Source organism: Carassius carassius, chromosome 31 (genome assembly GCF_963082965.1).
Source record: "Carassius carassius chromosome 31, fCarCar2.1, whole genome shotgun sequence".
NCBI lineage: Eukaryota > Metazoa > Chordata > Actinopteri > Cypriniformes > Cyprinidae > Carassius > Carassius carassius.
The window spans coordinates 954,533-981,487 of NC_081785.1; the positions used below are offsets into that span (position 1 = coordinate 954,533).

The following is a 26,955-nucleotide window of genomic DNA, read 5'->3' on the forward strand; positions in this document are numbered from 1 at the left end:
TCTAAAGTCATTTATTTTATATATAAAAAAAACAATTCTGATTTACTTCATCATGTCTGATATATATTCTTCACAATTTAAAAACTTCACGTTTTAAATAGCCAATTTATAGACCTGAATATTTAACTTATTTTTTTATGAAATTTGATAGATTTGACAAAAAAAAAAAAAAAAAAAAAAAAAATATATATATATATATATATATATAAATATATATATATATATATATATATATATATATATACATATATATATATATATATATATATATATATATATATATATATATATATATATATACATATATATATATATATATATATATAGGCCTATATTTGTTTTTGTTTTTTTTGTTTTTTTTACTGGAAAACAAGGCAAGAATACTAAGAATTTTTAATTTTTTTTTGCAGTGTAGAAGTTCTTTTTACTGAAACCACCTATCAACCACCCCAAATACCCTAGCAACCACATAGTTACATACCATATTATTCATATACTGCAATGTAGATTAAGTACATAAAAGTAATCTAAGATAAAAGTAATCTAAAAGTAATCCAAAAGTAGTCAGATTACGTCACCTAAAATGTGTAATGTCATGGATTTCGTCACAAACTACAATTGTTGTCATATAATTTGTAATCAGTACTGGGTTACAATTTCTAAGTAATCTACTCAGCACTATTTGTCTGTATGTTCTCAATAGCATTGGATTGCAGTCGTTTGCAGGGTCTTAAAGTGTACCAGCGGTTCAGTCAGCGCAGGCCAAAAAGTGAGTACGGCAGGGACATGTGGGGACAGACTTGACTTCCTCACACAGGCTGACTTTATTAAAGGCGTTTCACCGCGGCACGCTGCACTTCCATTATTGTGATGCAGCAGCCAGCCTACATTAGCCGGGCTTTCATGTGGCCGCCCGTGTTTAGCATATGACCGTACGGACCAAACGCTGCACCCACTTGGCACAGCGGCTGATCAGTCACTGCCCTATTTCTGAAACTCAGATTAAAGGTTTCTGTTTGTCTTTGGTTACTTCCAAGTTATTATAGGCCGACTATGACCTTGGTATATTCTAAATTAAAAAGGTTATGTCATGCGCTGACTGTAAAGACATATAATCTTCTCCCTCTTTACTTTTCTCCTCTTTGCTATTGCTTTTTGTTTTTCTCTCTCCTGTTAATCACATCCATATAATTGACGAGGCTGCAGTCAGAGGAAAAAGTGAATCAAACGCTGAGTGCCATCAGCTCAGTTGCACATATCTCATCACTAGCATCTTTAGTAGTAGTTGTAACAGTAGTAAATGCTGTTGGGCATGGACTTCAATGAAACAATCGATTTAAAAGCCTGTTCAAAAGTACTCCGTGGCAGATATTGTTTCTTTCTTTTTTTTTAATTGCCCTAGCAACTAGTCTAGAAAAAAAGTCTAGCAACTAGACTTTTTGCATTTCTGTCCAAAACTCTTGATCACAATGCAAGTGTTTTTCTGGATAGTCAATGCTTAATCATAGTTTTCATATTATTAATGTTGGTGTAAGTGAAGCTGTCAATTCAAAATCAGTGGAAAAATTGCCCAGTGTGACCAAATTCAATGTGATCTGACTTTTAGCTGTGCAAATAGTAATCAAGGTAAAACATAAAATATATAGGAAAATACTATTCACAAGAGTCATCCAGATGTTGTTTACATGGTAGTAACTGGCCAGACTTTAGTCGCAAAAGGACAACAAATGCCTAAAATCAAAGATAAATATACACATACACTACAGTCCTCACTCTCAGTGTTGGTATTTTTATCTAAATCTATTTAAAATCGTTTTTGGTAAAATAAAATAAAATAAAATAAAATAAAATAAAATAAAATAAAATAAAATAAAATAAAATAAAATAAAATAAAATAAAATAAAATAAAATAAAATAAATTCAAAATATACCGAAATAGTTCAGTATTTATAAATACTATAATTGTTTATTTAAAAAAAATACTAAAATAACAGCTGTGTATTTTCGTGCAACTAAATTCAAAGTTAACATACTGCTGTCAGTTTATGAAATGCCACTCAAATTAATTGTGCAAACAGCAAAGTAAAACAAAGATACTCAATAAATAGTATTGAAAATTAAAAAACAACAAAAACAACAACAACAATAAAAAATCCAATACGTATTATTTATAAATATTTTGAATTGTTTTTTATTTTCATATATTCCATTTTAATTTTTTTTATTTAGTTTTTTTATAAATATATCTTATTTTTTTTATTTCAGATTTGGTTTTAGTTACTTTAGCAAAATGAGTTTTTGTGTGTTTTTAGTTTAGTTACTATATAACCCTGATTGTCATCTAATGCAGTGACATTCAGACATTTCCATACAATAAAACTCAATGGTGTCCAACTTTCAAAGTAGCTCAATAGGTTTGTAACTCAATGAGTGTGAGTAAAGGATGAAACAATATACATATTTTGGCAAACTGTCCATTAACTCTCCAAATGCTTGAGGCCACTGTATAATGAAATATTAGCCGTCAACCTGTGAATGGTCTGGTCTGTATGGCCATACGCTTCCAATTCTTTAGTGAGATCAATGACTTTTCTGTTCGCCCAAGACCTTAGAGCTAATGTAGATCTACACCAATGACCAGCCGCTCCGCACAATCAGTTTAGACATTTGGACAAGCAGAATAAATCCATTGTGTGTGTTTAAAGAAACACTTCTCAATCCAGCACAACGTTCTCCGCGTCTGGAATGAAATGACCCTCATGCCTGTTGATTGGATTTGTTCAGCTGTGATAGAAATCCTTTCAGTTGAATAAATCTGCTTATTTTAAAACCCCTAAACCATTCACTTCCTTTCAGGCCTCTTCTGAAAAACGACCATAACAATAGTTCACTTTTACCACTGCTTTGTAAGAATGATGAAATACTGTTTTGCTTTGCAGCAAGGAAAATTAGTGGACCGAAAAACAGAATATTGCACGAACAGAGCAGCACGCATTTCTTTTCTTTCAGATGCATTTTCGTGCAAGCAAAGCAAATTAAAAATAACAGGATTAACTGTCTCTTTTTTTTTTGCCCGCCGCAAGCACACAGATCTGTTTCTGAGTTTCTGCCTGTCCTTGTCTTCATGCTCAGGCTTGAGGTAAACATTTGTAAACACAGCTAATCAATTTCATGGAGAGGATATGACAATGATCTCCAGCTGTGTCTGCAGGGTGTCCGACTGTGCTGAGACCTCGCCCTCAAAGTTCCCGATGTCGCATTAAATGCATAATCATTCATTTCACAGAGCAGCCAAAAGTTTGTTCCTCTGTTTCTGCCCCTTAAATTTGCCATCAGAAGTGACAGTATCAGGGACAAGCTCAGTATTCAAGCCTGTCATCCATTATCCAATACCGTAGTGTCTGTAAGAAACACTAAATACTTAAACAGGCCGCTCTAATTGTGCTGTGCGCTGCCTCTTGGGGCAGATGTAATTAAGTGAGCCAAGTTAGAGCTAGTAAAACAGTAGGCCCAGATGGAAGCTCCATAACTCACTCAAGTGCGCCATTAAAACGTCGCAGAAACAAGAAACTTAAAGCATTTCGAATTATTACGACTTCCTTAGGAAAGGAAATGACGATTAACAGACTCATGAAGAGCTTGAGTCAGAGCTTAAACAACACCACCCTGACATCGGGTAAATACAGTAACGTAAGACAGCTTGTGAAATCTAATATGCATTCTGACACAGGATGCATGTGAGTTTACACACCTGAATGATGATTTAATTGCAAAGTCAAGTCAAGACTGAATAAAGAAATGATTAACCCCAGTGCGCGAACTCAGACTATATCACAGTTTTTCCCAACCTTGTTTTTTTCTTTTTTCACAGAACAGTTTTAATAAATAAAAACAAAAAATAATCCCACGGCACACCACTAAAATATAGTAACATACATTGCTTTAAAAATGGCATATTAAAACTGGATATTATTTTAAAAGTAGTGTTCACATTTATTGTGAAACAAGCTTAAGTCAGGTAGGAACACAGTATCATATAGGTAGCTATTATGTTGATTATGATGATGAAACAACACATCATCACCATTTTATTTATTTATTTACATATTCATTTTAATGGCTACCAGAAAAACTCCTCAGCACAACTTCTGTCATGACGGAATAACATCTTGAAGAGAATTTCGCTGAGTTATGAATAAGTAGAGTGACCACATGATGTCTTTTTCCTGGATATGTGCACTAAATCGCCTGAAATGCCCACGTTTTGGCATTGTTTTTATATTGTTTTCCTACTTTTCTGAAGGTAATGACTGAAAGGTAGTTTATAGTGTACTGGCATTTTACATAATCGACCAATCCTAGCCCAGGAAAAAAAGAATGTAAAAAGGTCACCTTATGATTTACAATATTTGAAGGTAACTCTCTATATAAAGTATGTTTCTGGTCTTAGAAACATACTTTTTTTTATCAGTGCAGCCAAATGCTAAAACAAATTCAAAATTCAACTCCTTCATAACATTTACGCCAAGCAAATGTCAGTGATTTCTGACTATTTTGTTGGCAACTAACAAATACGTGTAAACATCTAACAGACATACATTGCAAAAATGATTTTTATTTTCAGTAAATATCTAAACATTCTTAAACCAAGATACAAGCAAAATTACACAAGAGAGAAAGTCTAGTTTTCAGAAGAAAAAAAAACTTTATTTTTCTGACCCCATTGGCAGATTATTATTTGTTTTATTTATTTATTTTTTTCATCTCAAAATCCCGTTTGACACATTTTTCAGAAAACAAGACATTTTGCTTCTCAAGTGAATAACAAAACAAAACAATAATTTCAAATAAAGAGTGTATAGGCATTACATTAATGCTCCATTATTGGACAGGTCATTTACATGCGCAGGCTAATCTTGTGGAAGTTAAAAGGGAATAAGATCACTCAATCTGCGATGATTAATGGCACAAAAACAACATAGTCATTCCTTATGCAAATAACAGCACTGATTTGTCTTTTAACACTTATGTAGCTCGTAGAATAGGGAGGCTTTTGGAAAATCTGCCCCACCACCACCCAAGGAAACCGATCCCGCCCCTCCCAGCTGCATGAGGCACAAAGACAGGGTGTAAGATACTTGAATTCTTCCCAGGGGCAACTCCAGCTGCGAGCTTGACACTAAAGCAAAACCCACAGCCGAGAGACTGACATCTCCGCCAACTATGGCTAATATTAAAGCCCTTTGAAACCAGGCCCTGTTTTAATGGGCTGGACGACAGGGGAGTGGCCGCGAAAGGCTTTATACCTGGACGAGCGGAGGAGATAATTAAACATTAGTCACAGCCAAAACTGCTTTTGATAGCACTTTAATAAGCTTTAATGCATCATCGTTTTTGAGCGCATGATAGTAGTTTAAGGTTAAATCAGACGCTCAATATTTTCGTGGTTGATGTCATCGCGCAATAGTTCATATGTCATATGACCATAACTGCACAATTACAGTAGAAATGCCTTATGCATGGATGCAAATGCATGGATAGTTTGTGACCCTTCACTGGAGATTTTATCAAGTCAATAATAACTGAGATTTGCATGGCAAAAAATGAAAAAATGCAACTCTAACTGCACCTTTCAGCCTCTGAGAGAGAAAATGTGCATTGATATGATTTCCAAATCTACCAAAGTCAACACAAGTCGCAGCCCATTTCTTGTAATTTGACATATTTGCGAGAGACATTAGAAAAAATGTGAGGCGGGGATTGATTTTATTCAGTGGGGATTGATTGGAGGGCTAAGAGGGATGATGTCAGCTGAAAAGAAAGTTGATGAAAGATCACAATCAGGTTTTTTATTCGGAATAACGTGCACTAATGAATCATTCACAGGACCGTGCATGCACACACACACACACACACACAAAAAGCCAATTTTGGTGTCATGCTGACCCTAAATCTTATAATTTGAAGGCACTGGCTAAAGAAATGACAGGTGCTGCATGCATTCTGGAAAAGTTTGGCATGTGCAAAATGCGAAAGCATGACTCAATAAAACCTAGGAGCTAAATTCAGCTCTCGTATTCAATGTGGTTTGAAAACCTGATCACACACGTCGAAGTGGTCGGCACAGAAGTATTTATATCGGCCTGTGTTTTGTTTAAAGTCAGATGGACTAATGGTTGCCATCTGCTGGTGAGACCCAGTGGAAGTAAAGCATGTATTTACACAAAATAAATCTTCACAAAGACAGCCAAAATGAAATTAAAGGTCTGCTGTATCTACAGCTGACTGTCGGAGCTGGAGGGAACCTGGGTGTGTTTGTTATGGTGGAGGGTTCCTGTTGCTATCCGATCGGGAGGCCAGTACTTCTGGAACGGTCTTTGGGGCCTTGGCAAGTGGCGGCCTTATAAAAGCGAGGTTTGAACTCAATAACGTTATGCTTTCTGTGCGATTTCCGGAGAGTGAGCGTGTCCAGAATGTGACAGTGACAAAAAAAGCCTAGCATATCATTTGTTTATGTTCCCATGGTTGCTCTGTGACATCAGATGTTTATGTCGGAAATGGAATTTGACAGCATTACAGGAAGGCACTTGTCGGAAAGTGCACGAGGCATTGCAGGCTTCAAGTATGTGCTGTGATGCGTGCTGACGTGTCATAAATGTCTTCACGTGAAATCTGACCCATGAATCACGTACTCTGTTGTGCACTATTATCTTTGCTATGGAACATCTGCACTAAATGACCGTATTTGAAGGTGCTAAACTTGACATGGCAGGCTACAATCAAGCTTTTAGCATAATAATACTGCACATGTTTTAAAAATGAAAAGGAAACTGTTCATTGTATGATGCATGCACCAGATTTAGATTAAAAGTATGAGGCCACAGTGAATTAAAACCTGGACGTTTTGCCATGATCAAACTTCCAAAATATAAATATTATGCATATAATTAAGATTTCTCGGTCACTAATAGAATAAATACATTGGTGACACTGACCATATGACATTTTTTACTCAAACATTTATTTATAACAAAAATAAATAAATAGAAAAATACAAATATTTTTGATTATTCAATTAATTTTGTAGGATAATCATTTAAAATGATTAATTTACAATTAAATTTTTTTTTTTAATTAAAACCTGAGCATTTTTAACATTTTAATGTAATATTATGGCATAAAATGAATAATACATAATGAAGATTTCTAGGTTACTGATACAATGAATACATTTGTGATATTGACCATATGAATTAATTTGTGTGTGACAATGTTATTTATAATGGAAAAAAAGATAAAATATTAGAAATTATTTGGAAATTTAACAGGATAATAATTGTAAATGATTATTTAAAAAAAACGTAAAATACATGGATTTACACTTTTGGAATGTGGAATTCAAAATTTAATTAAAACTAGGAAACTTTAGCATTTTAATAATAATAATAATAATAATAATAATACTAAAAAATGTTATGGCATAAAAATAATAATAAATATTTCACATTTCTAGGTCAGTAATACAGTTAACAAAATCGTGTCATTGACCATGATGGGGACTATATATTATAATTAAATACATTTTTGTTAAATTATTTAAATGATTTAATAGGGTAGTTATTTAAAATGGTTCCTTTAGAAAAATTAAACCTTTCCACATTTTCACTAGTGGTCAGTTCACAGAAGATATCAAATGAGATCCTGTTGCACACAGAATGCAGCGATGCAGATGTTTTGAAGCAAACTCGGCACACAGACACGACGAGATCTTGGCACATCAAAGAGAAGTAACTTTGAGTAACTTCAGCTGAAGGGTGTGTTCAGTGAGCAAACAGGCATTTTTGACTCATGCACAGGGTGGTATTTGAAGATTTATGCGTAAGAATAGTCAAATGACACAGTAAGAGCTCATCACCCGCTGTGTCACTGTGGTTAGGGAATTTCCTCTGTAATTACCTGAGCGATCCCTCTGCACCTGGAGACGACGCTGAACAAACCCATGGCTTTACTGTGACCGCGGGAATGTAAACACGCTTCCTACAAGTCCAAAGGACCAAACATATCAGTTCACGCTCAGAGAAATCAATACAAACCACATGGTGTCAATAATTGCTAAATAAATTTGTGGTCTTCATCAAGGACACATACAAATTGAGTCATTATTTACTCACCCTCACATCATTCCTAACCCATATGAGCTATTAAACAACATTTTGAAACACGCTTATGGCACTAGCTCCATTTGAATATGCTGAATTTTTTGCTCTCGTATCTCATTTGTGCATGCATTCAAACTTGGCGTGCCATGTCTGGTTTATGAGATGCACATTATTTTCTTTTCCCCCAAAATGCTACAGTAGTTAAAGTTAATCGCATTGAAACTGAAAACAAAAAGTTGCTTATAAATTGCTCGTTATTACAAGTTTAGATAAATAAGGACCACCATCAATAAGTTCCAAAACTGAGTACAAAGCCTGTACTAAATGAAAGAATACAAACTGACTAAAAGATTTTGATAAAATACAGCATAATAAGAGATTTACAAGCTATTTTTAAAGGCGGGCCATTTTTAATTGGGAAATCTAAACAAGGGTTAAATTTGGGTCTGTTTCTCACTCTAAGAAACAGACCTATTTGTATTTTTTTGTATTTTTTATTCCTTATTGTGTTTTTTGTTCTGTCGCTGTTATGTTGCACTGCGGAGCTCTGTCACGAAAACAAATTCCTCGTATGTGTGAACATACCTGGCAATAAAGCTCATTCTGATTCTGATTCTGATTCTGATTCTAAGCATAGTATTTACATGTATTCATTTTGCAGATGCTTTTATCCAAAGTGACTTACAAATGAGGAACATCACAAGCAACAGTATTCATAAAACACAATGCCAAGTTTAGTATGAACTAGATAAAATGGTGCTTTTTTTAACATTTCCTTACAAATTTCTTCTGTTGTTCCCAGTTGAAAGTAAGTCACACGGGTTTGGAACCGTATGAGGGTGAGTAAAGATTTCTGGGTAAACTAATCCCTTATTGTTCCTTTCCAAGACCACAAGAAAGAAACCAGCACAAACCTCCCCCATGGCACATTAAGAGCGAAAACGTTTCTAGTCAAATGCTGTTCTCCCAGTTTAGGACTACGCAAACAGGCCGAGTATAAAAATGACAGCACTTTCACTTTTTGGTCAAACTGCATTTATTCTGCTGCCATGGCTGCAGTACAACCTTTCAAGCTCATTATGAAGCCATATGGCCTGCTATTGTGTAAATATACAGTACAGACAGAATCATTCTGTAGTCTGCATGTCCAGAAATTATGCCATTGCTAGACGGGACAGCTGTGCATGAGTCTATGCATTATGTTCAAGCGGTACAGGTTGTACTCTGTCAAACTTCTTGTTGCGCCGTAATGCATCATGAGAGAGGAGTTTCCAAACTCGCTGGCTCATGCAAAGTTTATACACTTGGGCAATGAAAACAAACAATTAAACTAGCAAGAGTCTAATACCCTCACAGGCATGAACCTATTTTCTGCCTGTGCTGGCTTTGCGAGGATTATTCAAAGTTTAACGTTTGCACGCATATAAATTTACGCGTTGCCTCCTGAAGTAAATAAAAATACCAGCAATCGGCCACTGCCTCTGCAGCACGGCAATTCTGGGCCTATGATTTTCTTGCACTGTGGTCAGGCCCCTATGGTGCAAATGCAGTCCAGATGAGTTCCTGGTTCACGGTTATGAGCTAAATGAAAGGCTGCAGGACAAATTCCCTCCATCAAACTTGCCTGAAATCAAGGCCTGCTGGTGTTCCAGCCAAGCCAGTCACATGTGCACATGTGCAGCCACAGGTCACGTGACACAATACATGGTGAACTTCATATTGCATCAGTGGTTCTTAACTGGACTGACATGCATAGTATAACTAGCAATATAAACAGGCTTATCAGCTTTTGAATGAGAGAAACACTTCCCATATCTTTATGGGTTAATCTCAAAGGTCGTGTGACCATTCAAAGAGTATTTCAGCACAAATCCATCAGTTGCTATTATTATGCAAATTATATTAAAATGCATGAACAAAAAATAAATAAATAAAATGCAGGTGACATTAAATATTAGGATAAACAAGGTTTGTACTGAACACAATGCATTTTATGAGATTAATATTCGGCTGCTGGAAGCATGAAACCACCAAAAGACATTAAAACACAATTTAAAGTAATAATCTGTATCATCAAGCAAAACCAGATAAGAACCACTGCAACAAACCATTTGCAAAATACATACAGATAAATTAAACTGTAGAAAATGTGGAATTTTAAGCCTTTATGGTTAATTCATTATATGATGTATGTTATACTGAATTATATATTTTTCATTATTAATTGTAACCATATATTTGCAGATTTCTTGATACATCTGAATATGCTTGTTCGTTATGCGTTTTTCTATAGTATTTTCTCGTATAACTATAGTTACAATTATTCATAAGATCATACAGTTCATTATAAGTTGCACTGCAATGCACATGCATAAAAAAAACTTTCATAAAGCATTATATATAAAAGCTTCAAATGTTCCTGAAAAAACTTTGATGACAAGCATTAGGAGCATTTTTTTGAAAGCCAGAAACAATTATTTGACAGAAAAAAATCGATAACTCTTTACTTGAAGCCTTTATGTATAATACATTATAAAAGTATTCATATTAATGTACATTGTAATTTTCATAAATAATTGTAATCACATTTAAAATGCATAATAATATTTAGTTGTTCGTCATGTGTTTTAATGCATTTAACTTTCTAACGGTGTAACAATGTATGGGTAAGTATTATAACTGTGGTTACAATTATTTATACAATGCATTATAAGCTGCATAATTAATGCATTAAAAATAAATTTTATAATGCATTATATATAAAGTGTTACCGAAAACTTTGATGACAAGTAGTAAGCCAGATAGGATTATTATCCACAAGTCAATCTCTGTTTATGTAAGCTTCTTTAAAAACTATTATAATTTTCCAATCAGAACGAGGTCAAATTGTGTCATGGCACTTGGCTGTGAATCCCATGTGAAGCAGGTGATTATCGTTCCTGCCATCACAGATGACGGTTCTCTGCATTCTTTGCTCTTATCTCGGTCATTAAAGCAATCTCCGCACTAATTATGAATCATAAAAATGATTGTGTTGGCCACCTTATCTAAGGAATGTCAAAGGAATCCAGGGCATCGTAACATCTGCGCGTTGTCATGAAAATCAAACTCTCCGTGAGCACGTTTCGATTGTTTTATCTGCACAGCTGAAGCACTGCATGCACGTATTGCTCTCAGTAACCATCTTGATTGGGTGTGCCTTCCCAAAATCTGTAAGCCATACATGTTCATTTGAAGCGTCCATATGCCCCATAGCCAAGCACCATACTGTTACCGACCCCTTAATAAACTCAAACTGTTCATTTTCAAATAGTTTCAACATCAAGGCATTTCTACCAGCGGTGCGTAACACGTTGTATTTCAGAGAAACCTGCCTGCGAGAGGAAAGCCATACTTCTCACAGTCTTGCTTTATGATCCATAAGAAAGTCAAGTTGTGATTCCTTTGACGCATGTTTAACCTCAGGACAAGCCAATAAACGCTCTGTTTCTTCACAGACTATATTTTTTAGGGCCAAATTGGAGAATTATTCACACAGGATAAGTAGATCTTGCTAAAGGGCACGTACTCTGAATATCCTTCAATTTAAAAATTGCACATAAAATCTATATGAGGCTAGTCATATATTTTCAGAAATGTGTGATTTTGGTTCTAAAACAGAAACTACATATGGAGCCTAAAGCGTGCCGCTGTACTAACAAATAAAATCATGTCAATGGTTAAATTATATATATATATATATATATATATATATATATATATATATATATATATATATATATATATATTTTTTTTTTTTTTTTTTTTTCATAGAACTTTGACTTTTTAAGTTTTAAAAGAACGTCATGCTATATTTGTTTCTGTTAGCGTATACATTTTGCATTCTGCACTCTTTAATTACATAACTTAATTACATGGCAATCCTCCAAACCCTCCAATTAAACACTTCCTAGCTCTTGACATTAGAGCACCATGTAGTGAATGGCTCTTAATTAGCGAGGCTTCAATATAAAGCTGGAGGAAGCCACATTTACGCAACCAGCACATAAGGACCTGTGGGAAGAAACACAATAGTCATTGTCTCCAGGCAATAGGTTGATTTCAAGAGCTCATACTGTGGGAATAAACTCTCACCAGCTAATTTCCTGAGCATTCAGTGTCAACTACCTGTTACATTGGTTTGAAATAAGTGCATTCACATTTACTACTGCATCTCTTAAACACTGGCTCCAACTGGACTGAGAACTCTGGCACTGCATGCTTTTTTGTTTGAGGGAATTCAGTCAGATTTGGCCAATGCAATTATAATGGTAAGTGCTTTGAAATATATTTTAATGCATTTAATGCATTTCCACCAAAGCCAGTAGCTCTTGCATTCTGCATTGCATGAAGAAACTTTTTTTGTACGACAAAGCTATTTTCTTTGATTATGAATTAAAAATATGGCAACACTTTACAACAAGGTTCCATTTGTTAAGAACAATACATTAGTTACTAACAATAACTAATTACTAAATTAATTTTTTAAATCATTTATTAATCAATGTAAATTTCAATATGTACTAAAACATTTTTTTTTACTACTTTTTAAATGGACTAGATGAACTAACTAACTATATATATATATATATATATATATATATATATATATATATATATATATATATATATATATATATGGTGTTTGAATGTATTGATTTGCATTGTTAGTTAATGCATTAAGTAATGTTAGCAAATGGGATTGTAAAGTGTCTCCAACTATTCAATAAAAAATATTGCAGTAGAAATAAATATAAAATATGAATACTTCATGTGCAGATCGAAACGTACATCAGAAATTGTTCGTTTAGCTCTGATTAAAATATTTATTTTCCCAATAGTGAACATAAATATATCTTTATATACTTTTCCAAAATATGTGTTTTACTTTATTATAAATAAAGTTTAGTATTGGGAAAAATAAAGTGTCTGTAGACGTCCAGGCGTCAGCGGCATCCGCAGCCCTCTACGACCATGTCCTGGTAGTTTTTTAAGATCACTCGCTCGTATTCGTCCAGATAGAGCAGCGAAACCGGGCTCAAGTCCGTGGGAACGCAGCAGGCCCGGGGAATGTTGCTGTTCACCGAGTTCACCAGTGTCTGTACAATAGCATGGTTGGTGGAGTTCAGGTGGTCTGCCAGTGGAAACGGACACTCGCCCTGGCAGTAAAAGGCATGGTAGCCTGGCGGGGCGACTATCCAGTCGTTCCACCCCACGTCGCTGAAGTCCACATAGAGGGAATGTCTCCTGCAGTTGGCTTTGTGCTTCTTCCGCTGTTTGTTTGTCCGCACTTGCCTCTTCTCGCGAGAGTGCAGCACATTTCCCTTCCCGTCGTGGCTATAAGTCACCAACAGGGGCCTCATTTGGGGCCACGTGTCCTCTCTGTCATGCAGGGACCTGCTGACGCGGACGTGTCTTTTGGAGTCCTCTTCCGTGTGGTCCGGGTGAACTATTTCCACCATGAAGCCGTGGTTGGGATGCCCATCCGCAGTCCACCTCGTGACTGCGGGACTCACATCGAAACTCTCCCACTTGCTCAAGCTGTGCTGAACCAGCCTGGTGTCCAGGAGTCTCGTGATCGGTTCCTGAAAGGAACCGGATGGTTTGATGATCTCGTGAATGTTAATGCGGTGAAATCCATCGCTGCCGTTGCTCACGACCTGCTCTCGGAAAATCCGCAGCTCCGCTGACGTCACAAACTCCTCGCCTGGGATAGAGGTCAGGTTGAAGAGGAAACGCTGAGTCGTCTTTCCGCTCGAACTGGACAGGTCCTCCATGGATTCTGGAAGAAAACCAGTCGTAACGTTTATGTGAAGCTTTGGCTTGTACTCTGTCAAACTTCTTGTTTACACTCATTGACAGGCTTTTACTGACCTCTTACTGGACACACTGGTTAAAATGCTTGATTGTTGTTTAGCTTATCACGGTTAACACAACATGATTATTTAAAAGGTAGTAAACTTAACACAAAAGGGCAATTCTAGTACATGTTGCATGCCATCCATTTAACATTTATGTAAAACTTAAAAAAAATCACTTGCAATTCAATTTCTCTTTAATGATATTAAAACACTATTATTAGTAATATTAGTATAAAAAAATTCAATATACATTACAAATAGTAAAAATGTATTTAATCATGAGAGAAAAAAATGCACTTGTAACCCCACTATATATATATCCTCATCAAACAGTCCTGTCAGGCATGAAGGATAAAGCCGATAAGAAAAAGAAGAAAAAGAAAAAAAAGCATTTTTCGAATTTCGAAAAGGTGGAGAGGGAGAGTTCGTGAAGTAAACACTTGCTTACCATCATGGTGGAAGCTCCTGACCGTATTCGCGCGGCTGGCAGATCTTTCCGAGCCTTTTCCTAAAGATCCCTTGGGTCTGTTGCTGTTGTTCTGCTCCGCGTTCACCGAGTGCATCGAGAACAAGTCCATCATGTATTGCGGAACCACCGCAGACCTGCTGGGCCTCGGTCTGTGTTTGAGTCCAAACATGCTCAGAAGTCGAAGTTCAAACGCGTGCAGGACGTCCTGAGACAGAGAAGAGCGGTCGGTCTGGGGTACGAGTCCACTAGAGCCTCCAAAGAACACCTGAGTGACCATCAGAACCATCAGAGCGCAGCCGGAGGAGACCATGATCATCGCGCTAAACCTGTCAGATCAGAGACGAACGGGATCAGATGGGCTCAGGCCAGGAGATGAGACCATATTCCGAGTTTGATCGAGCCATTGTGAGCGTTTAGAGGATCCTTCATGCATCAAAGCCACCTCAAGAGCCGCTTTACGGAGGAACGCAGACCTGCGCTAGATCCATCTGGATAGGAGAAGCTCCATGAGCCAAAGCCTCTCATAATAATAGATTTGCGCTCTTAAAATAACACAAAGCGTGAAAGTCGTACTAATAAACGTAAAAACTCTCGGACTCTCGACCTTAAAACTAAAATCTCTTAAATGAGAATGACAAAACTGATTAGATCGAGTGCATTCGCGACATTCTCCGTGGGTGTACAAGTGCAGGACCTTCAGATGAAGTTCAGTTTAAACTCCAAAAGCGCAGCTGATCTTCTGTTCATGGCACATGAGATGCTCAACGCAGTCTGGTGGGGTCTTCACATAAAGCTGCTCCTCTTTTATAAATCCCCGTTTCACTCAGCTCCATCTTAGAGATCAACAAAGAAAGCTGTTTATCTGAAGAAAACAGTGGGAGACTTCCACAGGAACGCCCGCCTCTTCTTACACACATTCAACCGTCACCGCTTTACAAAGACGAGCCGTAGGTGTTGAAACGAAGGGATGTACGCGTATAAAAGTCCACTTCACTCACAAATAAAAGTTTCTTCCTTGGCGAGGAGTGAAACAAGTCGCGACGAGGGTTTGGGTATGTGTGTGTCCTTTACGCGCAGCGCGCAAGTGTGCAAAAGCGTCTCTCTCTCTCTCTTTCCTCGTGTCTTTAACCCTCTCATGTCATGACAGAATTCATCAGCTCTGGACATGAAGGGCTTCGTGTGGACAGATGCGCTTTTGGAGAGCTCAGAGATCGACCGTGGGGAAAAATGGGAAGTTTCTGCTTTATTCGATTCCATTAAGGTTTATTACATTTAATTAAACATACTTGTGGATTTTCATTACTTTTGTCTTATAATTCAATTAATCATTGATCTATGATTTAGAATAGCTACATTTAGATCCCAGACATTAATAAGTAACTTTAAATATAAAAAGGACGCTCATAGCGATCATATTCGGAGTCAGTGCGCCAACTTGTGGCAACAACAGATAATGTGAAGTAGGAGACTAATAACTTAAGACTAGGAATTTTATTTGTCCTCATGATATGAAATGTATACAGGTTGTGATCCAGGTCCAATGCATCAAAAAGTTAACATTTCACAGATCTAAAATATTAAAAAACATTTAAGCCCATGTTAGAAAAAAAAATTATTAAAATAATTCCTTACATGTAGTGCTCTAAGCACTCAAAGCACTCAAAACTATAATTTATTTTTAACATATTTGCATAACAGGTCAGTCTTATGCATCCACATTCTACCACCATGTCCTCAATTTCTCAAAAGAATCACAATATTGTTAAAGTAGTATGAAGCACCTTTAACCATTTTAATCTTTGAGTAACATTTTTGCATTTAAAATTCATTTCCACACTCATCCACCACCATGTCTTAATAATGTCTCAGAACCACATTATCATTATTGTCATAATACAGCATGGAGATGGGGGACGGTTTAATGGGAACGCAGCAGGGCTGAGACGTCCCTTTAGGATCAAACGAATGGACCAGTGTCTGCATGATGGCGTAGTTTGTCCCATTCAAACTTTCACTCAGAGGGAAAGTACACTCTCTGTGGCAGTAATATCCCTGAGGTGTAATGATGCAGTCCTGCCAGCCCACGTCTTTGAAGTCAATGTAGAGCCTTCTGGGTTTGCACACGTTACTGGGCGTCACAGGCAAGTAATACATCGCGCTTCACTTTCTTCTGGACCTTCATTGAAACGGATTCAATGACACCACCACCAGAGATGTGCACAACTCTGGCATCCGAGCAATTTGGAGATGTGAATGTGTGCTTTCCTCATATGCATGCTCTTGAATCATGGTGCTCAAGCATGTGTGCTGCAACTCAACATGCATCCCGTAGTTCTTGCCTGGCTTTTTCCAGGTTTCAGCCAGATCGGTCAGATTGACATGCACAGAAGCATGTGCACCAGGCCCGAGCCACTGAGACAGGAGTAAATTACGGCTGGACTCCTGAGTCACTCCCTTCAGCGTGGTCCTTAAAACCCTGCACAGGTCCACGCTGAAAACATGCGGTCCCAGGTGAGCCAGATCCTGTTTAAGCTTCATTTCCAGCTGGGCAAAGGAGAGTTGCTCAACATCCTCCAGCACCAACATGTTGAAAAACAGATGCTTTCTCACACAATTAAAGCAGTGGACGGCTGGAGCAGATATCAGACTACCTGTTTGGGAAAAAAACAAGCTTTGTGTTATGCTGCAAGTGGGTCGTTCCTGTTCCACATAACCTTTTGAATTTAACGTAAAAATGTGGTATAAATTGTATAACAAGCTTCCTGAAATGTTCAGTTTAATTCCTCATTGGGATATGTATCTAATTAAACATTTGCTAATTTGGATAACATTCCAGAATGGAAATCGGCGCATTGAATGAATTTTCATTTTGCTGACATAAATGTTTTTACAGAGGGGATTTGGGACTTCTCCAATGTCTTTTAAAATCACTGCATAAATCAGAAAACTCTTGTCAACACTCGGGAAGAAAAAAAAGAGCTTCTGATATGAACAAACACAACCTTTAGATTATGGATAGGAAAAAAACTGTACATTTTGCTGTATGTAAGTGTTGCTGAGATGAAGATACTCATTTTGAGAAAATGGCATTTAAAAATACATAATGAAATCAAAAGACAAAGTGAAAATGAAAATAACAGGTGAACAATATTTGAACAAACCCCTCAACAACATTCAGAATATAGAAGGAAATAAAACAGCCTTTAAAGAAGAGTTGTAATTCAAATCTACAGACAGGAATAGATATACTTCAATAGAATAAACACTTAAATATGTATTTTGGATGTTTTATGAAGATGAAAATCTCAAAACTGACCAATGCATACAATATTTTGCATGTAGTGCCTAGTTATTTCTAAATTGGGCATAAGAGACTTGAACATTTTCCACAGCAGAGACAGCACCAGAGCCTGATGGGACGATTTCGGTCGACTCGAGAGACCCATCGAACTAAAAAACAGCTTTTTTTGCATATTAACATTTTCTGTGTTCATAAAAGTAAGATAAGAGAGACTTAACATTAAAAATAAGAGCTTGAGAATCACACAGACCATCATAAATGTGAGCAGCACAGTAAAAACAGAAAGACGGAGCTTTCAGCTTCAGATGAGCAGCCACACAAGTGAAGATTGACACCTGTGAGGTGATTGGTGGAGATAAAGGATGAGGGACTGTGGGGATCAAATGGTTATGCTAATTAATGCCAGCTTGTCTTAATGTTTATAGGGGAACAGATTGACATCTCAAAATGCTACATTTTTCCATAGATGTATTCAATTCTAAATGATTTGAATGTTTTTGTATAAAAATATTTTAATTCTAAACAAGGATAAAGCATAAAAATGGCCAAAACATATTGCATAGATATTTTTGGGGTGATCAGATTGTGCTGTAAATCATTTGTGTACACTGACATTCTGATACAGTGCTACAATAAAAATAAAAAAAAACTAGTACTTTCTTGTAAAATTGACTCCTATAATCTTTATTTTTTTTTTAAAAAAAGTGTTCAGTGTAATGCCTTAAACATAAAGAACTTAAAAAGTACCATGTTTATATATATATATATATATATATATATATACCTATATACCTAGGTGTGCTATTTGATCGCAATCTTTCCTTAGAAAGCCACATTTCTAGCATTTGTAAAACTGCATTTTTCCATCTCAAAAATAGATCTAAATTACGGCCTATGCTCTCAATGTCAAATGCTGAAATGTTAATCCATGCATTTATGACCTCAAGGTTAGATTATTGTAATGCTTTATTGGGTGGTTGTTCTGCACGCTTAGTAAACAAACTACAGCTAGTCCAAAATGCAGCAGCAAGAGTTCTTACTAGAACCAGGAAGTATGACCATATTAGCCCGGTCCTGTCAACACTGCACTGGCTCCCTATCAAGCATCGCATAGATTTTAAAATATTGCTTATTACTTATAAAGCCCTGAATGGTTTAGCACCTCAGTATTTGAATGAGCTCCTTTTACATTATAATCCTCTACGTCCACTACGTTCTCAAAACTCAGGCAATTTGATAATACCTAGAATATCAAAATCAACTGCAGGCGGCAGATCCTTTTCCTATTTGGCGCCTAAACTCTGGAATAACCTACCTAACATTGTTCGGGAGGCAGACACACTCTTGCAGTTTAAATCTAGATTAAAGACCCATCTCTTTAACCTGGCTTACACATAACATACTAATATGCTTTTAATATCCAAATCCCTTAAAGGATTTTTAGGCTGCATTAATTAGGTAAACCGGAACCGGGAACACTTCACATAACACCCTATGTACTTGCTACATCATTAGAAGAATGGCATCTACGCTAATATTAGTCTGTTTCTCTCTAATTCTCAGCCTGGAATTGAACTACTGGTTTTTCGTCTGGTCAGAGGAGAACTGGCCCCCCAACTGAGCCTGGTTTCTCCCAAGGTTTTTTTCTCCATTCTGTCACCGATGGAGTTTCGGTTCCTTGACGCTGTCGCCTCTGGCTTGCTTAGTTGGGGTCACTTCATCTACAGAGATATCGTTGACTTGATTGCAAATGATTGCACGGATACTATTTAAACTGAACTGAGATGATGAAATCACCAAATGCAATGATGAACTGCCTTTAACTGTCATTTTGCGTTATCCTAATTAATGTTGTTCAGTTGCTTTGACGCAATGGTTTTTTGTTTAAAGCGCTATATAAATAAAGGTGACGACTTGATCTTGAATGATCTTAAAATGAATTTGATGAGAAATGTTTGTGTTTTGATTGCTGACCTTGGTTTCTATTCTGAGCACAATGTGACACATCACTACAAAAATATTAGAAGAAATATAAAAAATATTCATCTTTTCATGTATGATTAAACAAACAATTTCTTCTCTGATTAACCTTGGTGTGGGATTTTTGATGTTGGATTTATGATCATTTTCACACTCGTCATCAGACAATAGCACTCTCTCTGTCCGTCTGTTCAGTATCCTTCTTCGGCATCAGAGTGTTCATGTTCTTCATCAGACACATTCCTCCAGTCATGTAAAGACTCTGACGAGACACAATGGATTGATGCATCAGACCCTTACTGATAACAGGTTCCTGGCTGAACTCTGGGGCAGCATTCCATCTGCTGAACTCCACTGAGTGAAAATTGAACACTAGAAGCTGTAAACAGACCCTGCAGAGCAAAGTTTTGGAGTTGACATAATTATTTATTATAAATAAATAAATACATTACATAAATACAAGACAATGGTAATTATTAGTAATAATAAATAAATAAATAACATATTTTCCAATAAATAAAGTAAAATAAAATAAATTATATCAATATATATTGGAATGAAAACTGGGAATACCGGTATATAAATTATGTAACACATTAAATATTTTACAAAATATTATAAATACTACTACTGCTACTACTACTACTAATATATGATAATAATAATGATGTAAAAAAAAATGTAAAAAATATATAAAAAAGGTAAATAATAATCATGTAAAATATTTAAATTATATTAAATATAAAATAAAAAAATTATGATGATGAATATGCATAATAATAATAATAAAAACAATATATAAAAAGAAATAAGCTTAATTATATAAATGTGTGTGTGTGTGTGTGTGTGTTCCAAAAGAAATATAGAAATATATACAGAAATTATCATTTTTGTTGGAAACTGAAAGTTTATTTATATAAATATTTATTTAAAAATTTAGAATTTATATAAAATATATTCAACAATAATAATAATAATAATAATATAAGGTTGCTGCTTTGCATGCTTCTTTCAATGCTTGATCTCAAAATCTACAAAGAAATGACAAAACATTATGTAATTGTTAAAAACACATATGCTAAATACATGACATGCAAAATGCTAATGCTTGAGAAACAGTCACTGGTGCGGTGTGAGGTTACAGCGTGACCATTGTCACTGGAAACACAATATTGTGTGTGGTCTTGTCAGGATATGAAATACGGCCGTTTGAATAACATGACATTGTGTTCACCCCGTCATTCATCACAAACACACGTTGTGCTCTGAGGTTTCCCTCCTGATCTTCAGTTTCAAACACACAGGACGCTGAGAAGATGTGCTCCATTATTCCTCAAAGTGATGTAAGCTTCACTGTGATGATGTTTTTCAAACCTCACATTTCACTTGATATGAAAATATATTCTGTGTAATGGGGAATTTGACCAAATTAAGCCCAAAAGCTCACCTTTCACTGTTTACCTTCCCCTTCAAATTCTGACTGTCACCCACCTCTCCCTAGAGCTTAAGTCGGAGTAATATCTCATAATATCCGTAAATAATATCCTCCTCTTGTTTTTTTTTTTGTTTTCTTTTCTGGTTCCTCTGTATATCTACTGCATTTTCATTAAAATATAATTGTTTTTATTAATATTTTGAATTAGATTCTATTTTTATATTTTCCTGTTTTCACTTTAACTATAGTTAACATTAGTATTTCTTGTTTTTGTTTAAGTAGTTTTTTTTTATTATTTTTATTGTTTGTTTTGACGTTTTTAATTACTTTAATTTTAGTTCTTCAAATTAAAAGTAAGTGAAAATGAGATATGCTATAACTGAAATAAAATGTGAATAAATTTCATTAATAAAATGATCAAACATTGGTTTATATTTTTTTATATTTTATTATTATTAATTCAGTTAAGGTTTCTTTTGTTTCATGTAACTTTTTTTGTAACAATAATAACCCTGAAATTAGACTATATATTGGTATATAGCATACATATAATTCAATGTGTACTTATACACACATTTCATATCTTGTAATACTCAAAGATTTCTAATTAGTCTTGTCACATGAACATTATGATGCATGTTCATTCAGCACACACTGTAAAGATATAATTAATGAAATAAATACTCAAATTTTATTTCCACATTTTTATCGAAATGTACAATGTCTTTAGGCCTTTTGACCAGAGGTTAGGGTGAAGTTAGTGGACTTGATATTGGTTAATAAGTTTAAAAATGAATACTATTGTATGTTACATACAGTATGTTCTTAAAATCAAATGTTAAACAATACACAATATGCACAGATAAAGATTTGAAAATGTATCATGTTCTATTGTTGTCAAATAAACTCATTGCTTTATTACATCCATGTCGCAACCACAAATCAAACAAATTATTCTGCATTTTTTAAACAGTTCGGAGTAAAAATTACACTCTCTATTTTAGCAGTATGCTGTTTTTCTCTCCGCATGATCCTTCCTTTTTCAGTTTGATGAATAAACTAGAAATATATCCCAATTTTAATATCTCTTTCTTGACTCATAACTTACAATTTATTTTTCACACAAAATATGATTATAGTATGCCATTCTGAACAAACCAGTGTTTTCAATGACATATTAGTATGTATCTCTATTACTAAGCACCATATGAGAGCCAGATTCTTTTCATTTACTATTTTTAACTTAAAAAATCAATTTTATACATCATCGTTTCCGTTTATATAACGTGTGAATATATCCTCTATTGTATTCTACAACAAAAACAATCAGAGCGCCTCGCTATTACTAGTTTTATTTTGATCTCCCGGGTCCGCTATTAGCTTATAGCCCGTTAGCATCAGCAAGCGTGGTTGCTGCTAACTGCGCTTACATTGCTAATACTCTATTCACACACATTACCACTGCTGTACTCACTGTTACTTGCTTTAATGGCGGATGAATGTCTCCACTCTGTGCAGCTCGAGGCCGTGGGGAAGCAGATTCGCGACCTGGAGGTAAGGCAGGCCCAGCTGAGAGAGCGGAGAGCCGCGCTGGAATCATCCCGGGCTGACGCTCACAAGTCCGGGGTAAGTCTACAGCGTGCTGTAGATCCACAGCGGAGGACGCGAGCCGGGTCCCGGGCGACGACTTCTCCCCCTCCTGCCTTCGAGATCTCCATCCGGAACCGCTTCGCTCCCCTACGCGAGACAGGACGCGACGTTGTGATCATCGGAGACTCCATCGTCCGACACGTAAGTGCTACGTTAGCCGAAGGTAAAGTGCACACTCATTGTTTGCCTGGTGTTCGTGTTCTCGATGTTTCTGCGCAGATACCCGCGATCCTGAAGGCCGACGAGAGCCCCAGAGCGGTCGTGCTTCACGCCGGGGTTAACGACACCACTTCTGCGGCAGACGGAGAATAAATATTAGATCACTCACACCCAAAGCAGTTATTGTAAATGAAATTATCACAGATAATAGTTTTGATGTACTCTGCTTGACTGAAACCTGGCTAAAACCAAATGATTATTTTGGTCTAAATGAGTCTACTCCACCAAACTACTGTTATAAGCATGAGCCCCGTCAGACTGGTCGTGGCGGAGGTGTTGCAACAATATATAATGATATTCTGAATGTTACCCAGAAAACAGGATACAGGTTTAACTCTTTTGAAATACTTCTGCTAAAATTTTACACGGTCAGACATGCAAAAGAAATCTAATCTATCTCTTGCTCTGGCTACTGTGTATAGACCACCAGGGCCGTACACAGAATTCCTAAAAGAATTTGCAGATTTCCTCTCAGACCTTCTAGTTACAGTTAATAAGGCGCTAATCATGGGAGATTTAAATATTCACGTTGATAATACAAATGATACATTAGGACTTGCGTTTACTGACCTAATAAACTCCTTTGGAGTCAAGCAAAATGTCACCGGGCCCACTCATCGTTTTAATCATACACTAGATTTAATTATATCGCATGGAATCGATCTTACTGCTATAGATATTGTACCCCAAAGTGATGATATTACAGACCATTTCCTTGTATCGTGCATGCTGCGTATAACTGATATTAACTATATGTCTCAGCGATACCGTCTGGGCAGAACTATTGTTCCAGCCACCAAAGACAGATTCGCAAATAACCTGCCTGATCTATCTCAACTGCTATTTGTACCAAAAAATACACATGAATTAGACTAAATTACTGACAACATTGGCACTATTTTCTCTAATACATTAGAAGCTGTTGCCCCCATCAAATTGAAAAAGGTTAGAGAAAAACGTACTGTACCATGGTATAACAGTAATACTCACTCAAGAAAGTAACTCATAGTCTTGAACGCAAATGGAGAGTATGTCCAGCTATAGACAGGCTCTAAAAACTGCTATGGCAGAGCATATCCACAAACTCATTGAAAATAACCAAAACAATCCAAGGTTTTTATTTAGCACAGTGGCTAAGTTAACAAATTACCAGACGCCACCTGATTCAAATATTCCACCAACGTTAAATAGTAATGACTTTATGAATATCTTCACTGATAAAATAGATAACATTAGAAATACAATAGCGAATGTAGATTCTACAGCGTCTAACACTTTTTTTTAACAGTTTTATCCATCGCACCCAAAGATAAACTGCAGTGCTTTACAAATATAGGACAGGAAGAGCTAAATAAACTTATCACTGTATCTAAACCAACAACATGTTTATTAGATCCTGTACCCACTAAATTACTGAAAGAGTTGTTACCTGTAGCCGAAGAACCGCTTCTCAATATCATTAACTCGTCGTTATCTTTAGGTCACGTCCCAAAACCATTCAAGCTGGCGGTTATCAAGCCTCTTATTTAGAAACCAAAACTAGATCCTAGTGTACTGGCAAATTATAGGCCTATTTCAAATCTTCCATTTATGTCTAAAATTTTAGAAAAAGTTGTGTCTGCTCAATTGAGCACCTTCCTGCATAAAAATGATCTGTATGAAGAATTTCAGTCAGGTTTTAGGCCCCACCATAGCACAGAAACTGCACTTGTTAAAATTACAAATGACCTGCTCCTTGCGTCAGATCAAGGCTGCATCTCATTTCTAGTCTTACTTGATCTAAGTGCTGCGTTCGACACCATAGATCATGACATACTCATAGATTGATTGCAAAACTATACAGGTATTCAAGGGCAGGCTCTAAGATGGTTTAGATCCTACCTGTCCGATCGCTACCATTTTGTTTACTTAAATGGGGTGTCATCTCATTTATCATCAGTAAAATATGGAGTGCCACAAGGATCTGTCCTAGGTCCCCTTCTATTTTCAATATACATGTTGCCCCTTGGTAATATTATTAGAAAATATGGAATTAGCTTCCACTGTTATGCTGATGATACTCAGCTATATATCTCAATGAGACCAGATGAAACTTCCCAATTATCTAAGCTAACAGAGTGTGTTAAAAATGTAAAAGATTGGATGACAAATAATTTTCTCCAATTAAATTCGGATAAGACAGAGATATTAATTATTGGGCCAAAAAACACTACACAGAATCTTGTAGATTACAATCTGCAACTAGATGGATGTACTGTTACTTCCTCTACAGTCAGAAATCTGGGTGTTATATTAGACAGCAATTTGTCTTTTGAAAATCATATTTCCAATGTTACAAAAACTGCATTCTTCCATCTTAGAAACATTGCCAAGCTACGAAACATGTTATCTGTTTCTGATGCAGAAAAGCTAGTTCATGCATTCATGACCTCTAGAGTGGACTATTGTAATGCACTTCTAGGTGGTTGTCCTGCTTCGTCAATAAAAAAGCTATAGGTAGTCCAGAATGCAGCAGCTAGAGTCCTTATGAGGTCAAGAAAATATGATCATATTACCCCAATTTTACAGTCTCTGCACTGGCTACCTATTAAGTTCCTTATCAGTTACAAATTATCATTACTTACCTATAAGGCCCTAAATGGTTTAGCTCACCTAACTAGTGCGTACCTAACTAGCCTTCTACCACGCTACAACCCATCACGCTCCCTAAGGTCACAAAACGCTGGACTTTTGGTAGTTCCTAGGATAGCAAAGTCCACTAAAGGAGGTCGAGCTTTCTCACATTTGGCTCCCAAACTCTGGAATAGCCTTCCTGATAATGTTCGGGGTTCAGACACACTCTCTTTGTTTAAATCTAGATTAAAAACACATCTCTTTCGCCAAGCATACGAATAATGTATCTTTTAAATTGTGAGTGTAGTTGCATCTGATCAAATGTGCATTTTTATTCATTAGCTTGGGTTAAACTAATTTTACTTTGTTGGATCAGCTGCTATGCTAATGATGTCTCTATTGTGTTTCAATGTTTTGCCACGAGGATTTAGCACAGTCTGGTAAAGAACACCTCCAGTCTGGATCCAGAACACCTGAGAAGAGATGATGCTGACCCTCAGAGGACCCCAGACCCTGAATCAACAAACAGAACTAACAATTATTGCTACATGTGTGACTGCATCATATAATAACTATTAATTAATAATACTGATAGTTCATCGTCTAGCAGACTACGTCTTGTATTATTATTATAATTTTTTTCTAAAATCCTGTCAAACATGCACAAATTACTAGCTACTACTAAATATTGTAGAAACATAATTTTCTGTAAAGTTGCTTTGTAACGATTTGTTTTGTAAAAAGCGCTTTACAAATAAACTTGAATTGAATTGAATCTGCATTGGAAGTAAATAAAGCGCAGTAAAATTACAGTATAAATAAGTATTGGTCATGCAAGTATGCATCTGCAGTATTTGATGCAACGCGACACGCAGGAGTTAACCACATAAACGCTGCAGTTGTTTAACACTCAGGCTGGAGAAACGCAAGCTGGTGAGAACCTCCTGAATCAATACGGAGAAGCTTCACTGCATGATCATGGTTTGGATGTTTCTGGATGCTTTTATGGTTACAGCTTACATTCACAGAGATGATTTTTCATCAGACTTTGCACCAGGGAACATTTATCTTCATGGTGTCTGTCTCCTTGATGAACACTTCACATAATTACAGCCTGAAGCTCTTCTAGACGTTACATCAATGCCACAAACAATCATCTGGTGTCTGGCACCTCGCTGGGTCATCTGTGAGGTGGATGAGGAAGATAACAACCTTTATCACTGCTAAAC

The 26,955-nt window shown here is 36.2% G+C and overlaps 2 protein-coding genes across 4 annotated transcripts; both read right to left on the reverse strand.

Moving 5' to 3' along the window:
• Nucleotides 1-12,846: 12,846 nt before the first annotated feature.
• Nucleotides 12,847-15,111, reverse strand: bmp2a (bone morphogenetic protein 2a). 3 transcript variants are annotated; one of them, XM_059518402.1, is made up of 3 exons: nucleotides 14,508-15,111; nucleotides 13,856-13,980; nucleotides 12,847-13,783 (listed from the first exon to the last, which is right to left on the reverse strand). In XM_059518402.1, exons 1-3 carry the CDS (start codon nucleotides 14,842-14,844, stop codon nucleotides 13,145-13,147), a joined length of 1,101 nt encoding a protein of 366 aa, XP_059374385.1. In that variant the 5' UTR covers nucleotides 14,845-15,111; the 3' UTR covers nucleotides 12,847-13,144. The 3 variants fall into 3 exon arrangements, with proteins under 3 accessions (XP_059374385.1, XP_059374386.1, XP_059374384.1); XM_059518403.1 differs by having other exon boundaries at nucleotides 12,848-13,783; nucleotides 13,859-13,980; XM_059518401.1 differs by having other exon boundaries at nucleotides 12,848-13,980.
• Nucleotides 15,112-16,393: 1,282 nt separating this feature from the next.
• LOC132111982 (protein DVR-1-like) lies at nucleotides 16,394-17,115 on the reverse strand. Its single transcript, XM_059519582.1, has one exon. It carries the CDS (start codon nucleotides 17,112-17,114, stop codon nucleotides 16,707-16,709), a length of 408 nt encoding a protein of 135 aa, XP_059375565.1. The 5' UTR covers nucleotide 17,115; the 3' UTR covers nucleotides 16,394-16,706.
• Nucleotides 17,116-26,955: the final 9,840 nt, after the last annotated feature.

Excerpts from the sequence above, each read along its gene's own strand:
- bmp2a (XM_059518401.1), bottom strand. The coding sequence starts at position 14,844 with ATGATCATGGTCTCCTCCGGCTGCGCTCTGATGGTTCTGATGGTCACT. Across the intron at positions 13,981-14,507 it reads CAGGAGCTTCCACCATGATG|AATCCATGGAGGACCTGTCC; the intron begins GTAAGCAAGTGT and ends GTTTTCTTCCAG.
- LOC132111982 (XM_059519582.1), bottom strand. The coding sequence starts at position 17,114 with ATGTTGGTGCTGGAGGATGTTGAGCAACTCTCCTTTGCCCAGCTGGAA.